At 39.9% G+C, this 16,562-nt stretch overlaps 1 protein-coding gene across 5 annotated transcripts in view; it reads left to right on the forward strand.

Moving 5' to 3' along the window:
• hipk2 (homeodomain interacting protein kinase 2) overlaps positions 1–15,751 on the forward strand; it is a 105,368-nt gene extending 89,617 nt beyond the window's left edge. For 2 of the 5 annotated variants that reach the window (XM_015374732.1, XM_015374735.1), the window contains exons 10-15: positions 4,080–4,210; positions 5,883–6,065; positions 6,160–6,492; positions 7,621–7,877; positions 7,964–8,124; positions 8,223–15,751. In XM_015374732.1, coding sequence (XP_015230218.1) covers positions 4,080–4,210; positions 5,883–6,065; positions 6,160–6,492; positions 7,621–7,877; positions 7,964–8,124; positions 8,223–8,687 — 1,530 coding nt within the window. In that variant the 3' untranslated portion in view covers positions 8,688–15,751. The remainder of the gene's footprint in view (positions 1–4,079; positions 4,211–5,882; positions 6,066–6,159; positions 6,493–7,620; positions 7,878–7,963; positions 8,125–8,222) is intronic. The other 3 variants (XM_015374734.1, XM_015374736.1, XM_015374733.1) reach the window with 2 other exon arrangements.
• The last annotated feature ends 811 nt before the right edge of the window (positions 15,752–16,562 follow it).

The raw sequence follows: 16,562 nt of genomic DNA on the forward strand, positions 1-16,562 counted from the left end.
ATCTCCAGTTAATCATCCAGTAGGCAAGCATGCAAGGAGCAAAGCTCCATGTGCATGTGTGTGCACATGCATATGTTTCTATGGCGGGTTAATCTGTCAGATACCAAACGATGATTAGTTCCATGGCTGCTTCCAAGTCAGGCGCTCCAAATTACAGGCCCGGGAGGATCTCCAGAGGTCAGGGAATGCTTCATCTAAGCATTCCCGGACCACAAAAATCGCAACATCTTCAGATCTGGGTGTACAACTGATTAAAACCAAATATTTTCTATTTTCAAAGAAATTAATAATATCAAGTTGCAATAACTTTGTGACAGTCGTGCTCTTTCTCCGTGCCTTGCGGATGTTGCTTGTCTCTTCTGTGTGCATACATGTTAAACAAAGACAGGCAGTAGTTAACTGAAGCAGATGGTTTTTACAGGCCAGCGAACAGAACACCTAATAACTGGGTGTGTGGTGAGTGTGTTTATTCCTCTGCTGTGGGAGGTCTTGCAGGCATGGCCACGCTGTACGTGCCGCTTGGTTCTGTTCTCACCACCTGTGACTCCATCCACACACTGTTTGCTCTTCCCCTTGAACCTTGGACCAAGCCAAGGTTAGTTTCCAGCGTCTGGCTGTGCAGCAATGGGTGCAGCGAAGGTTGGCGGGGGGGGGGGACAGGCTCCGAGCCGGGAGGCAGGAAAACCAGTGGGACCTTTATCTGGAGCAGGAATGCAGAAAATGTGGAAACAATTGGGGAGTGAGAGCTTGGGCTTTGAAAGCCCCCGAGGTGACAAAGGGTTTTCACCCAGGCAGTATGGGTCGGGGTGGGAGGTGGAGTGCTGCTGATAGTGATGGTAGGCACTAAGAAGAAAGAAAACAACCTCTCAACTGGGTTACCATTTCAGGGCAGACAGGCTGGTTACACAACGCAGACCCATTGGGAGAAAAGCATGCAAAGAGGCAGAAATGGAGATAGAGCGAGCAGGAGACATGCTGGACGTATAAGAGTCTCTTAATGGCATGTTGATAAAAGGACCTGGATGTGGTCTGAGATGTAAAAACTGTCTCTAGCTCCAGAATGTTCCATTAGAGATGTCAGTCATTATAGCTGAGACAAAGCAGTCATATAAAAGCACAGATGACCCTAAGCCCTTTGCAGCCCGCCTCAAAGACAAACACATATCCACCAGTTAGCACACATACTGTTACAGTTATAATGTGTGCAAGTAAAACATTGAAAACAATCAATCACATGCAGAAAGAAAAGAAAAGATCAAGGTGGAGATAAAAACAATGCATTAATGCTTTCTAGGCCATAAAAGCCTACAGGTCTTTCTGCGTTTGGTTTTTGCCCAACCTTGTTGTTTTATATCATCAGACAGATGATGTGAGTAAATAAATTAATGTATGGGTGGAAACCATCTCAAAATCTGTATCAAAGCCCCGTTTAAAAGAGTAAATAGCTCATATCTGATCGTTCCACCTTTGGCCGCAACATCTGCCACTAAGAACAGTGATAAGTGGCAATTAGTCCTTTACATGGCTGTGCAGGTATATTTGCCTGCTCTTCCCCACATAACAGTTTAAACTCATCATCTGGATCAGATTGAACTCCTGGTTTTGATGAGACTTCATTTTGGCTGTTCAGAGCTGTTCAGATGGGGTTTGCTTCAGATCGTTGACCTGCTGCTTCAAGTGAGCTTAAGGTCACAAACTGGTAGCTGAACACTGCAGAGGGAGAAATACACGGGTCCTTCAAAAATCAATCCTTATTAATCCCCAGACCATCACTGCCATCAGGCTTGCAGTTCTTTGCTTTTCAAAGTCATTTTGTGGTGCAATTACAGGTGCCTACTTCATGGTGTCTGAAAGGCTCTTTTGTGATATTCTCTGGGTTTGGATCAAAAAAAATTTTAGAGTGTAACAGGTTATTCTTGATTTGACTAAATCAACAATTGTATCACACAGAACCAGGTTGTTCTAAATCAATGCTTTTGTTTCATAAATAAAAACATTTTATGTTAACTGCGATCATTGGCAGTAAAAACATGTTGATGTGAAGCATATATAATAAATTACAATGAAATCCCTACATAGTAAAGAATTCGAAGTGCTCCTTTGCAGTTTTCTCTATTTAAATATTGGTGTGCTGAAGCTCATACTGATGGTGTTGTAAATAGATGCATAAACGGTATTAAAGGAACAATTCATTAGCCCTGACATTAAAGTGCTAATCAATAGAGCTGCATTAAACTGTTAGGGCTACACACAGAGCAGCACACAGACGTGTTCAGGCACACATGGCTCTTCTCGAGGCAGGTTTCATCAGCTAGTTCAGCATCAAAAATTCAAAATAGCCTCTTTCAAAGCGGCCTGAAGAGAAATAGGAATTAAATCAGAGCGCTGGTTGATTTGACACGAATCAGACACATAATCAGGCAGGCATCACACACACTCAGCTGCCATGTTCTCACTCACTAGGTTGTACACCAGCATATGAAGGAAGGAGCTGAGGTATCTTTATTAGGCTCTGGCTTACTCTGTTCTGTTGATGGATGTCTCTTCCAAATTGGTAAACGTCTTTGGATATTTGCCAAGCAGCTGCAATGGTTTGAGTTTAATGCTGTTCAAAAAGAAACGATAATTTATATCATGCCAAAAAAACAAAAAAATGGTGAAGTTATTTGCCTGTTGCTGTTCAAATGGGACAGCTCCCATCGATTGACCCATTCTTCTTTTTTTTTAATTAGGTTAGAATTAGATTGGAAGGGAGCATCTGTGAAACTTTCAAACTCCGGTCAAATATTTCTTATTGCATAAATATGTGGACTTTGAATGGGCAATTCACTTTGAGCAAAACTGTAGCTCTACAGTAGCTGTCTATCTAAGGTTCTAGAGCCTCCAGCAAGTGTTTTTCCTAAAATGTTTTACTTCCCTCCAATTATCTTCTGAAATATGATGAGCTTTATTTTGTCTCTGCTGAATGATACCCATAGCATGATTCTGCCACACCGTGTTTTGACATAGGGAGGGGATTTTAGGGGGGTGTGTATGTTATATATTGGAATCACTCCAGAATTATTTGTGTCCCAAAGTCAGCAGCTTTGGCGTCGTCATAGACAGCAATTTTAAATTGGATAAACAGATCAATGGTGTTTTTCAAAGTAAAGTCGTGTTTATCTTTTAATATTTTTGAGCAAGTCGTGCATTCTTTATTTCAAGTTGTCTGATGACTTGCAATTAGTCCAGAACGCTGGTGCACGACTTTTAACAGGCGCCAAAATAGCTGAACTCATCACCCCAATCCTTGCGTCTTTGCTCTGGCTCTCTCTTAAGTTTAAAATTGATTTAAATTTTTTATTTTTTTTTAAAGCCTTGAATGGACTGGCACCTCAGTATGTTGCAGACCTCATCCAAATTTACCGTCCCCTGATCGCTTTGAGGTCTAAGGGCCAGCTCCAGCTTGTGACTCCTAGGACAAATCGGAATACCAGAAGGGACAGAACGTTCTCAGTTTTCGACCTTAAGCTCTGCCCCTCAGTATACGGATGGCTCCCTCCGTGGAGTGTTTTAAACCTCGTCTTAAGACTCACTTTTATTCTCTGTCTTTTAGCATTGTGTAAAGTTGTGTGATCCCCTGTGGCCTTGTATTAACTTTACTCTATTTGTTGTTTTAAACAATTTTATTTAGATTTATTGTTTTATACTTACCTGCTTGCGTATGCAGCACTTTGGAAACATTTAGTTGTTTAAATGTGCTATATAAATAAAGTGGATTGGATTGTCTTACATCTCGCATATGTTTTACATGCAGGTTAAAAAGTTTTAACGATTTAATTCCCTGACCAAGCACCAACAGCAAGGAGAACTTCAAAGAATTTCTTTCTGCGATGGTTCCACTCTTCCATAAAGGCCAAATATTTGTGTTTTATTTTAGTCTATCGCATAAGATCCCAAAAACATACATTTCTATTTTGGGTTGCATGGATTTCATGTACTTTTTGCCTGACACTGTACATTACTTGGCCAGCTTTTCTGTTTCTGTCTCCTTTTTCTGACCTTTATATATTTGGCCCGACTGTGTGCTCTCTCTGCAGCAGGCCTGGCCCAGCGGCACCCAGCAGATCCTGCTGCCTCCAGCGTGGCAGCAGCTTACTCACACCTCAGTCCAGCATGCCACCGTCATCCCAGACTCCATGAGCAGCACGCAGACTCTCGCCAACTGGAGGTACAAACTTGTTTTCTTGCATGTTTTAAATTATTTTCTCTACACAACACAATATTTTGAAATTGAACACCTTAGAAAAAGGTTGTGGAAAATTATGCATCAGCTTACTTTACCTCTCCAACAAATTCATTTCTTCAAATGGGACCCTGTGCTGGAGCAATAGCAGACTGACCTCAGAGGTGGAGGGTACACCGTATGCACATGCAGACATCATGTAGACTGCAGGCTGTCATAGTAAGGTTGATGAATAGGAGGATAGATTGAAGCAGGATATCTGCAGGGAGATGGGGGGTGTATAGCTGTATTTATGGAAGGCCGCTGGGGCGATGAATGCTTAGATTAATTCAGGGCTGTCCATCAGCCCCCTCCATGTGTTTCCCTCCCATCCTGTCCAGTGGCAGTTTTTTTGGTCCTCTGAGAGAAGATCAAGAAAGTGTCGCACTTCCTCTGCAGAGCTATCGCTCCGCAGCTGCTGGTGTCTGCTCCTCTGCCCTCCCTTTTGCTCCCTCCTCACTTTCTTCTCTCATTTTGACCTCTTTAGAAAAGCTAACTGCTACCACCTACTGGTGTTTACTGTGAAATACTTTATACACTGTCAATGTTTTATGTTGATTCTGCTGCTTCTTCTGCCATTTCTTGCTTATTTCACATTTTGTCAGTTTATTAATTAAAGCAATTCTGCTCAAAAATGCCAAACTAATATGGATTTATTAAGGTAATTCTGATTATTAATGTGTACAGCTAAAGAAAATTGACTATCGCTAAAGTAGTATTATTAAGTCTGACATGTACTCTGTACAAAATATTTTTTTAAACAGAATAAAAATTACATCCAAATTATATCCATGCAGCAGCTAACAGGAATATAGGAAAGGCCTTCCAACAGATAGTCATTGATATCCTCCTTATAGCTAATGCTATAAACAGTCATATTAAAGAAAGTTTAGTGGAAGGAAAAGTATGGCAGAAAACTGTACTTAAGCAACAGGGGAAAATAATTCCAGTCTAGAAACAAATATATATCCAGTTCCTGGGCTGCAGCTGAACAAGTCCTTGTGTTGAACCAACTGGAAACCAAACACAAGACCAGTGGCATCTAAGCAAAGTTAAGGAGATAAGAACCACAATATTATAGTGATCCAAAGTCCTCTTTTCAGAGTAAAGTACATTTTTGTTTGTTATATTAAAAATAAAGGTCCCAAAATCCGATTTTCTTAAGGCCTAGACTGGAGAATCCACAGTTAGTAATTTGATCCGCCATGTCAGCAAACATGATGTGTTGTACTGAGGAAGAGGAGAGTCCCCAGAACCGACCCTGCAGACGAGCTAAAAAGGAGCTTCTTTAACACTCCAGCAGAAGCACAGGTTTATCTCCTCCTTGTCACACAGATAAAAGGCACTAGTTCATGTAAAATGAGCCCAGACCAAGTACAATACAATTCAATGCATGGGTAAGCTGTTCATTTACTTATTAAAACCCCTTTAATGCTGGTATGAGTTAACTTTCTAAGAATGGAAACGGAATTTTAGGTTTTCGTTAGCTACCAATCACACTGATAAAATGTACAGAAATCAACACTTGTAATATACGTATCATTTGCTATTGTTAAAGAAGAGTTTTAATGACATTCTAATTAATTGAGGGGCACTTGTAAAATATGTTATTTTACAGGAATTCGCATCCCCATGGAAGCCATTATAATCCCATCATGCAGCAGCCAGCCCTGCTGACTGGTCATGTCACACTCCCATCGAACCAGACCCTCAATGTAGGCGTGGCACATGTCATGAGGCAGCCATCGTCCAACAACAGCTCCTCCTCCAAAAAGGCCAAACAGCACCAGATGCCGACCAGGTACTCATTCTAAAAGAAAGGATTTTAAAACTCCCCATCATGAAGTCATTTCTGTTGAATCCTCAGCATCAGTGTCCTTATCTCTCACCTCCAGCTCTGTTTTTCCCAGGAACACGTCGACCTACGAGGTATCATCCTCGCAGGTGGTACTGTCCCCACAACGATCGAAGCGGGTGAAAGAGAACACGCCCCCTCGCTGCGCCGTGCTGCAGAACGGGTCGGGGACCAACTGCCTGCCTTCGCAGGGATGTGCTGGAGGAGGATGGGGGGCTCACGAAGCACAGCAGGCTTCCAGCACCACTCGTGACCATCAGCACCATGGCCCCAGACAGACCATCATCATCCCCGACACGCCCAGCCCTGCCGTCAGCATCATTACCATCAGCAGCGACTCAGACGAGGAGGATGACCAAAAACAGAACAACGGGTCGGTTCTGATTTTTGCTTCCGCATTAAATTGCATCAGAAAATGTAGAATCGAAAAAAAAATTGAATAGAATAGTAAAATAAGAGAATAGAATAGTAAAATAAGAGAATAGAATACATTAAGAAAAAATGAATAGAATAGGAAAAATAGAATAGAATAAAATACAAAACAAGTCAAGGAAATGTGTTTTTGTTTTGCAATGGGGACATGTTTGTGCAACAGCATCAAAGTGAAAGGCATTTTAGATTAAATAATTGACAATAAAATGGAACCTCAAAAGTGTATAAAATACAAAATAAAGAGTAAAAATGCTGTACAGTAACAGCCAAAGTTGTTCATATAAATACTGAGCAGCTATTACAAAATCTATAAAAGGGCTATTTAAAAATAAGTGACAGTTAAATCCACAGCAGCAGAGGTGAGTTGTGCAAATTATAGCAGAGATTTTTGTTAAAAAAAAACTACAATAGAAACATGTATGTGAAAACTTTAATTAAGCTCTTTGAGAGCAGTGATGGGTATAAAGTTTAACAGCTGCTGGAAGGAAGGATCTGCGATAATGCTTCTTTGTGCATATTTAACAAGAAACAATTGTAAATCATCCAAGAATTCATTGGGTTTTTAAATTAACTTAATTTTTTTTCCCCTTTATATGACCTTTTTTTCTTATCAGATGTTGTTTTTCCTTCTTTTTAAAATGCAATAAAATTTGTACCAGTAGACATATGCTAGTTAAAAAAAAAATGATTGAATAAATTCATTATTAATTTCAGTGCTATAATCTACTACTCTAAGGTTTACAATGACCATTTATTGTGAAATATATTTTTAAAACTAATTCAGTATAGATATGGTTACCCCTGCTGTTTCTGTGCATGTTCTGTAGGTTCTCTGTCTGAACAAACTGCCTGGGTGAAAATGATCCATATGATATTATTCATTTTATTTCTTGGCTTATTTTAGATTAGTGTGTTATGTTTTTTCATTATTATGTTTTTTTAGTGTTTAGAGTATTTGTGAACAGCAGCTTAACCAATCTGAATTAGATGTAGGTTGTTGACCTAAATAATGTCCATTTAACCAGATAAGCTGTATTCTTAGTGGCTGTCTTCTCTTTCTTTTCTGCAGCTCATCTTCTAAACATAGAAAAAATGTTATCAGCTGTGTGACAGTCCATGATTCTCCAGAATCCGACTGCTCCAGCCACAACAGCCCCTACAACCTAGAGTCAAGACCCCACAACAACAACATTAACAACAACAGCTACGATACAAAAACCACCATCCTGGATAACTGCAACAATGGGAACCCTCGCACAATCATCATCCCCCCTCTAAAAACGCAGAACAGTGAGGTGTCGAATGATTGTGAGCGGCTGATGCCAGGTAAGGTTGCTTCCTGCATTACTAAGTCAGAAACAGAATCAAAGTGGCTTCTTGCAGGTAAACACATTTATCACTATTTATTTCAGATCTAATGAATCATCAGAATACTGCCTACAAGTTTAAATCCTCCAATGGAGTGACATTGGGCAATAATAACCTACCAGGGGGCGCCGCTGGAGGCGTGGCCTACCGACAGCAGCGCTCAGGGCCACACCCACTTCAGCAGCAGCCCCTTAATCTTAGCCAGGTAAGGAGGGATTTAGATGCATACAAAATGAGCATTAGAAGAATTGTTGTAACCCCTGAGACTCGATCTGAAATCTCTGGGTTCCCATTTTATTCCAGGCTCAGCAGCACATGGTGGCTGAACGGAACGCCGGACACCGCCGGCAGCAGGCTTACATCACCCCAAACATCGCGCCCCAAGCCTCATATTCCTTCCATCACAACAGCCCCTCCCACACTGGCAATGTTCACCCACACCTGGCTGCCACCCACCTCCCCAGCCAGCCACACCTCTACACCTACACAGCCCCCACCGCTCTGGGCTCCACAAGCACTGTGGCCCACCTGATGGCATCACAAAGTTCGGCGCGACACGCAGTGCAGCACGGGAGCTACCCTCCCAGCATTGTCCACCAGGTCCCTGTTAGCGTGAGCCACCGCGTACTTCCCTCACCCACCCTGCACCATAGTCAGTACCAGGCCCAGTTCGCCCACCAGGCCTACATCAGCGCCTCACCCGCCTCCACTGTCTACACTGGATACCCGCTGAGCCCCACAAAGGTCAACCAGTATCCTTACCTCTAGAGACGAGCCGGACCAACACTGAAGGGCCTAACCCTGGAGGGCCCGACCCAGCAATGCTGCTTCCTCCATCCTCCATCCCACCAACATCCTCTCCTTAACCTCAGACATGAACAGAGACAGAGGAACATGCAATCCTTATAAAGCTGTCATGGGTAACTTGAAGAAAGAACGACTGAAACAGGAAGAAACATGACTAATATCGTCATTAGAGGGAAAGATGGCGACAATTTTTCTTCTTTTGACATTTTTCCCCCCAGAAAAGGGCCAGTTTTTAGCTTTCGTTTGCCTTTTCTTCTCTTTGCTTTACTTCTTGGAAAAAGAGACATCTCGTAAGTTTAATGGGGAAACGTTCGGCAGGTGTTTTTCAAGGAAAGGGTTTTCTGTTTTATTTTTGTTGTTTCCCAACCCCCACCCCCTCCTCCCCCTGCCTAATATAAGTGGGAAGTGACTGATGAACAGGGGTTATATTGACTGGAAGTTTGAAAAACCCAAAAGATTTGGGACAAGGTGAAATACGGAAACCTGCTGCTCTTCAAAGAAAAAAAAAAACAATACTGATGGCCTTGAACTGTCTTAGTATTTCCAAATCAGTTGTGGTGTGGGGAGAAAACGAAGAGAGGAAACTCCACCCACTCCACCTTCTCCAGCAGAGGAGGGACCTGGAAATCTATCCAACAGAAGACAACAAATCTTTTAGTGTATTTATAGATATTTTTTCTTTGGTTTTTCCACCTTTATGATGCTTCAGTTGGATCTAGGTGTCTTAGCTGGGCCCCGTGTATAGAATGTAGCAGTATGCACCTGTTTTTATTTCCTTTTTTACTCCCTTGATACCAATAGAGTTTTTCTCTCTTTTTTTTCTCTTCAATGTGATTGCACAAAGTGGTTATAATAACATAGGCATGTACAAAGTGATTGTCTGTGTCTGCTACTGTCAGCCATGTGTGTGTGTGTAGTTTATCTCCACAGGATCCTCCTCAGTCTTTAGATGTTGATCGTCGTTCCCTCGTAGTGCCTTACAGATTAACCAACACAGTTTACTCGGCTTGGGTCCTGAAAGCCACGAGAGACTAGAGCTATACGCAGAGAGAAACGTTCCCCTGGTTTGACATCCTAATCAGGGCACTTGTAGCTTTCTTCCAGGTGTAGGCTCAGCCCTTGCCGATTCTTGCCCATAACGAAAGCGTGCCGTAGATGAAGAAGATTAATGTCAAAGCAGAAATCACACAAGCTTTTTTTTTTTTATCCTGTGTGCATGAGATAACTTGCCTGGAGTACTTACCAAAGTGGTAGATTAATTCTTTTTAAATTTTGCTTAGGAAATTTCTTGGGAATTAAATATACGTAGAGTAATGCTGTAGTTCTGAAGCTCTGTCACAATGACACCAGGGATGTGGCTTTAGTTTGGTTTTATTTTTTCTCTGGGAATCGCACCGCATTGAACAGATGAACAGAAAGTTGTTTTTTTTTTTTTTTTTTTTTTTTATGTTACAGTATAACATTTGAGTTACAGTAGTTTTTAAGGTGCGTCTCATGAAATTAGAATCTGATGAGATGTTATTTGTTTCATGTATTTTACTGGTATCTACTACGCATAAAGTACGAAAGTTCAGTTAATTTCTTTTTGTTAATTATAATGATTCTGGCTTTGATTTAATGAAACAGCAATGTTCAGTCTTACAGTCAAATCAGCTTAAAATCTTGAGATCCACTAGAGTAATAAAACTAAACAATAAAAAATAATGATTATGAAGGATATTTATGTTATATATATATCAAAACCTGACATTACCAAATATATTGCTCGTCAACGCCATTTTTATCACTATTGTTCCTATAACTAATTGATTTCTATTTTATCCATTTTACTCTCTGGCCTAATACTATTCCCTAATACCATTTTCTTACATAAAAGCAATAGCAAGGCATTTTTAAGATTTGTTTTGTTGTTGTGTTCAACAAAATCTATAAAATAAAATATATAAAATAAATAAATCTTACCTGACAGTTGCTGTAGAGGCCACATTGAGGGTTAGCAAAAGGTCATTGCCAGGACAGAAGTTGAGCATTAATAGAGTATAATTGCAAACAATGGAAAATTTAGTGGGAGGAAAAAGTGTGGTAAAAAATGCCTGTGTAAATCCTCTGTTATGGGGGTCATGGAAACAACAAAACAGGCTTCAATTAGAGACCATCTGAATTGTAATGTCTGGTGGCCTCTGATTGAAGCACGCTTTGTTGTGGTAGAAGAAAATGTGAGTTTTCTGGGCAGTCAAGGGCAGTGATGATTAAATCATTAAAGTAGGTCTTTGTGGTGTAGACAGAAAGTCCTATCAAAAAATACAATTTGTATTTCTATAAACTTTGTTCCAAAACAGACTTTGGGCACGTTGAAATACAGCAGACCAACATCACCAAGTCCCTTGGTTCCTAGAATACAAGACAATACTTATATAACAATTTATTGAGCCAAAGGACCCCAAACATTTTAGCTTAAATTCTGTCAGACAAGCAGGTGAAGTGCCTGGCTCAAGGACACAACTACTGAGGCAAAAAGAGCAGGGGCTCAAACTGGCAACCTACTGGTTCCATTACAAAACTACATTCTGAGCTCCAGTACCTTCACCCTATAGAGACTCAGAGACATTGATTCGCAAGTTATTTCTAATTTCACCTTAATGTGGAAAGCTTTTTCTACAAGTCTGTTTTCCTTCTGCTAAATTTTCCATTAATATTCTTGGATAAAACCCTGTGTGAAAATCGAATGTCTTTAACAATGACCTGTAAAGCTTATCTCCCTTAAAGAGAGTCTTAATGGAAAACTGTCAGGTCGGCCATCTTCCCTACGACTGTGTGGGTTTTCATTAGCCATGATCATTATAGTTAGCAGAAATAAATGGTTAAAATAAATCAGGTTAAAAAGATCTATATAAATCTCCCTTTTTGAATTTAATTGGGGAAATAATTTCCCTTAATGATGTTGATAAGACTGTATTTTCAAGGTTAAGAACTGGTTTGAGAGAAAGTTTTGACCGAAAGTGATTGTTGCCATGAGGTTGATTCTGTGGGGCTGGAGATATTTCTTGGCTGCAGCAACAAGACAGAGTACAGATGGACGTTTGAAAGAGATACCATGCAAGGGAGGACGTAAGGAGTCAGTTTAGGTAGGAATGGGGAGAACTCTATCTTAAAAGGGAATAAAATGGTTGCAAGTTGGCAATGAGCATGTTGATTGTTACTCTGAGCCGCGCTGGGTGCTGCCTCACCTGAGCGTGCACTGAAAAATCTCACATGAACTCTTTTGTTTTTGTACTTTTACTGCTGTTCATGATGAATCGGAAATTTTTCGCCGAAGGGAAACGGGACAAGCATACACCTGGAAGGGCACCTTGCAGATGTTTTTGTCTCCATTGTCCATTTGTCTTCAATCCAGGTACACCGTAAAAACCACCATGCCAACCTGAGAGGGATACTGGAGCACTTAGAGAATTAATAGGGCTACAGCTGTGTGTGTTTGCTGCTTGATTTCATGGCTTCATAGCCAGAAGTACAAGTAAACCCTTCCTGTTCATTTGTCCTATTGGACGTAGGTAGACCAGAGCTGCTGGTGGTTTAGTCAAAGCCTTCTCCCCTCCTCCTCGGTATGCCATAGTACTTGCATTTGAAGTGATTTTTATTTTATTGTTTTCTCTTATTAACTTATCTGATTTTTTTTTAATGGCTGTAGTAGCTACATGTGTTTATTTCTAGAGATTGTTGCAATAATTCTTGTGGATATTTTATCAAAATGTGTGCGTATTTTTATTATATGTCGAGCTTATTTTGAGTTTGTAACCTGATGTACAGTAATATTTAGTATTCAGTGAAGGTGGGTGCACCTGTGTAAAGCGTTTTAACACTGCTGAGGATTAAAAAACTGGGTGGGCTGATGATAATTCACTGGGACCCTTTAGAAACGTGCTCTTCAAACCCACGGGTGCCGGTTTGTAATCCAGCAGAGGTTTCCCCAGGCCCCATGGAGTTGTCTTTCAAACTGGTACTTTCTACTCGGAGATGCAATTGCATAGTACATTGCTGGTTACATCATTTGTTTCTGTTCTATTTTCTGTTTCATCTCTTTCATTTCCTCTGGCTCAGCCAGGCCTAAGCACACATGCATAACTTGGAGGATTTATGAATCAAACTACTGAAACATTCCACTGTTTTGAGGGAATTTCACATTACCAACTACTGTCCACGTCCGACACCATGGAGACAGACTGCTGCTTGTCCCACCAAAGACTTTAACAAGATCAACCATGCACAGCACAGAACAAGCAATCCTCCTCATTGTTGCCAGAAAAGCCAGGCAATAACTTCTGGTTCAATGTTAAGATGCTTCATAAGTACTTTTCAAGAGGTGTTGTTTTCACACTGTGAAATGCATGTGTGTGAGGATTTAACTTGCATAGAGCACAGATGTTTTTCTGTTGACCCTCAGCTACAGTGCTATGATAAAGCCCTTGCCCCTGGGAGGGTTATCTTCTTTTTTCACATTTGGATCTTTCAAATTATGAGACAATATTCATTTATCTGGCAAAGATAACCTGAGTAAAAACAGAAGGCTGTTTTGAAATGAGGGTTTTTATAAAGCTATCCTAACCAACCTTTTCTATGTGAAACATAAATAACTTTTTTATGTCATGAATCGACTGTTGTCAGCTACATTTTTTGTTTCATCTCCTTAGCCGCCAACGTAGTTATTGCTTGCATATAGAATGAAGATATCACTTAAAGGGGTCATTGCCAGCAGGAGCAGATCCTGCCCAAATCTAAAGAAACCAAGAACAGAGATCAGTTTACAAGGTCACATAGACATTCAAAGACATTTAGGGTCCACAGTGAAAGTCACTGTCCACAGACAGAGAGAACATGGAACTGTGGGGAACCGTCCCAGGAGAGGTTGTTCACTCAGAGATTGCATTGGCTGAACAACATCTGAAGCTCGCTTGGTCTCAGCTGACTCAGTTATGGTCAAGATTAGCAATTTTTATTACATTAAGAAAGTAAAACTAGCCATAGTTGGAGGTTTCTCAGTTCAAAATGACTTCTGAGCAAACTACATCTTGATGATCCGTAATGCTGTTACATCTGGTGCATAAGCAGCATTTTACTGACAGAAATACGGAGGTGGTAGTGTGATGATGTGGGACATAATGGAACCATTGGTTCCATTAAGCTTGGTTTATGCTAGGATGGGAATTCATGCTAGCTAATCCAGCTCTGTTTGGATTGGTCTAGTCAAAGTCTGAATTTAAATCCAATGGAGATAGAGCTTAAACAAGCAAATAAGGCTTAAAATCCCCTGTGTGGCTGGAGTAAAACAGTTCTTAACAGCAATATAAACAAATATATATGCCAGATATTAAGAACCCTTAGAGATAGCTGGTATCTGCAAGGGTGGCTAAACAAATTTCGTAGCTTTAGTAGTTATACTTTCACATTGGGTCAGGCGGGCATGGGATCCTTTTTTTAATTTTATGTTTCAAACCATCATTTAAAAAGCCTGTTTCTGTATTTACTTATGCTATCTTTGTCTGATCTTTACGATGTTTAGATGTTCTAAAATATAACAACTGGATAATATACTTTTTCACAGTTCTGTATCAAAACAGTTTCTGTTTAATGTTGAACTCTTCCTCATTTTTTGCCGCCTTTCAAATGGAATCAGATCATACATGCTCCTTCCTGATTGTTATTTTCTTTTTATGATGTTTGAGCTTTATTCTTAAAAGTCTTTTGTGTTTTAACTAAAAAAAATAGGTCTCACACTAGACCTATGAATATAAATAATCCAAAATGTGTGAAATATACCTTTAAAGATCATGGTCACCTGCACAAATGAATGTAATATTATGTGAGCCAACCGCATCTTCAGCTGTAGGTGATCTTTTTGTTCATTTGTGCGCAGTTTGTGACCCATGCATGGCGCAATAACAGTATATCTGATCTCCAGCAAAACCCCACAACTGATTAAGTAATAATGACCTTTTTTCATAATTAGGGGATATGACTGATCTTTTTTTTCCAAAATGAAAGGAAATGTACACACTGTGCAATTCAGATTGATACCTTTGTCTGTGTCTCTTTTTTAAGAAAAGTTCAGAAAGGTCAGCATCATCATAGATCTAGTGACCTTACAATTACCAAAATGTGCTTAAGTAGCGTTTAAAAATGTTGGGTGTTGATAAGGCGTTTGCAGCCTTTCCAGTTGGCAACTTTAATGTTAACTCCTGCCTTCCAAACGACCAACAAAACCTCCAAAGATTTAAAAACTGACGTTTCAATTAGTGAAAATGAAATAAGGCAGGATGTCCATGTCTCCCTTTAGGACCCTGTCATTTTCTTTTGTAAAGCGCTCAGACTTCCGGTTCTGCTCATGGTGTTGCTCTTTGAAGTCCTCGTCCTGAGCTTTGGAAACACTGGCTAACATTCCTTAGGGCATGACACACAGAGCTGCATTGGTCGTCCCGACACAACGTCCTTCCAGGAGAATTGCAGCTTGTTAAACAGAGAATTTCTGCAGAACATGTTCTGTAGAAGTAGGAGACTGCAGCTACAGCTGCTTTCCAAATGTCAGAGAAGATAGTATAGACAGGTGTTGAGTCAGATGAGCCATGTGCTTATGAAGTCACTGAAAAATCCCTAATATAGTCCCACAGACGTTCTTAAAGCCCTTTTAAATACATGATTTTCTTTGTTTTTATTCTTAAAGTTTTTTGGGTTTTTTTGATAGGAGCTATTCCTTTGGCTGGTTATTCCTTTTTGGAATTCAGGGTTGGGCGGTCTTGGTTTGATGCCTTCACTGACTGTTGGTGTTCTGCCTTTGCTACAGAAAAACAGATTTAAATTAGATTATATCACCTCCAGTCATAAACATTCTTTATAAAGCCCACTACGGAAATAAATTACTTACTTGAAATAACTAGTTCTTGATTTTGTAACAAAAATATTGTTAATACCATCTTTCCACCTTGGTGATTTTGCGTTTATTTAAAATCAATCAGGGCAATTATTTTCTTTTTTTTTTTTTGCTTTATAATCTAACCGGCTAAGTCCACTTTTGTTTTCTTGGAACTGTTATGCATTAAAGAGAGAACATGTGTCATGTTTTTGATGAAAGTAGTGTGGATTTGATTCCAACTGAAAAAGATTATTCTCTTCTATGCATCAAAGCCTATGTTCCTAACCCTTTGTTGGATTTTTCTTTTGTCTCTAAAAAAGTTTGGTAAAGTACTGCATTTAGTTGATGTGTCTGTAGACTGAAAATGTTACAGGTTTTGACACATTTAAGGATTTTTTCCCCCGGTATTAGACCAGCGGACCATCAGTCAGAGCTGGATTATGATCTCTGGTTTATTGATTGGTGCTTTTTTTACTGGAGATTGTGTTAAATCCCCTAAATTGGAGTCCTCTAAATATCCCATCAAAAACATTACATCAATGTTTGCTTTTCATCTAGAGGACCGACTATAAGAGCGCATCAAACCCTGACCCCCGTTTTGTGTCTTTTGCTGTATGGTTTATCAATGTTGTGATATTTAATTCTTTGCTATGAAGCTAAAGTGTGCTGCAGTATTTCCTAGTATACATCTCTGTTGATGGTCTTTTCTTATTTACAGTAGTTTTGTTTATTGGGGAGTGATGTCTCATTTCAATCTGTTATCGTAGCGTTTTCTGTATACCCTGTTCCTTAACCTAATATTATCAAGTATGTTATGAGAATGGATATTTTACTGGCTTTATAGAATGTTTTAAAATAAATATAATATTGACAATAAGAAAAAAAAAAGGATTATTTAAACCTCCTAACACGTTGAGTACCTGCTACTAAGC

This window comes from Cyprinodon variegatus, unplaced genomic scaffold (assembly GCF_000732505.1).
Source record: "Cyprinodon variegatus isolate N-32 unplaced genomic scaffold, C_variegatus-1.0 Scaffold108, whole genome shotgun sequence".
Taxonomy (NCBI): domain Eukaryota; kingdom Metazoa; phylum Chordata; class Actinopteri; order Cyprinodontiformes; family Cyprinodontidae; genus Cyprinodon; species Cyprinodon variegatus.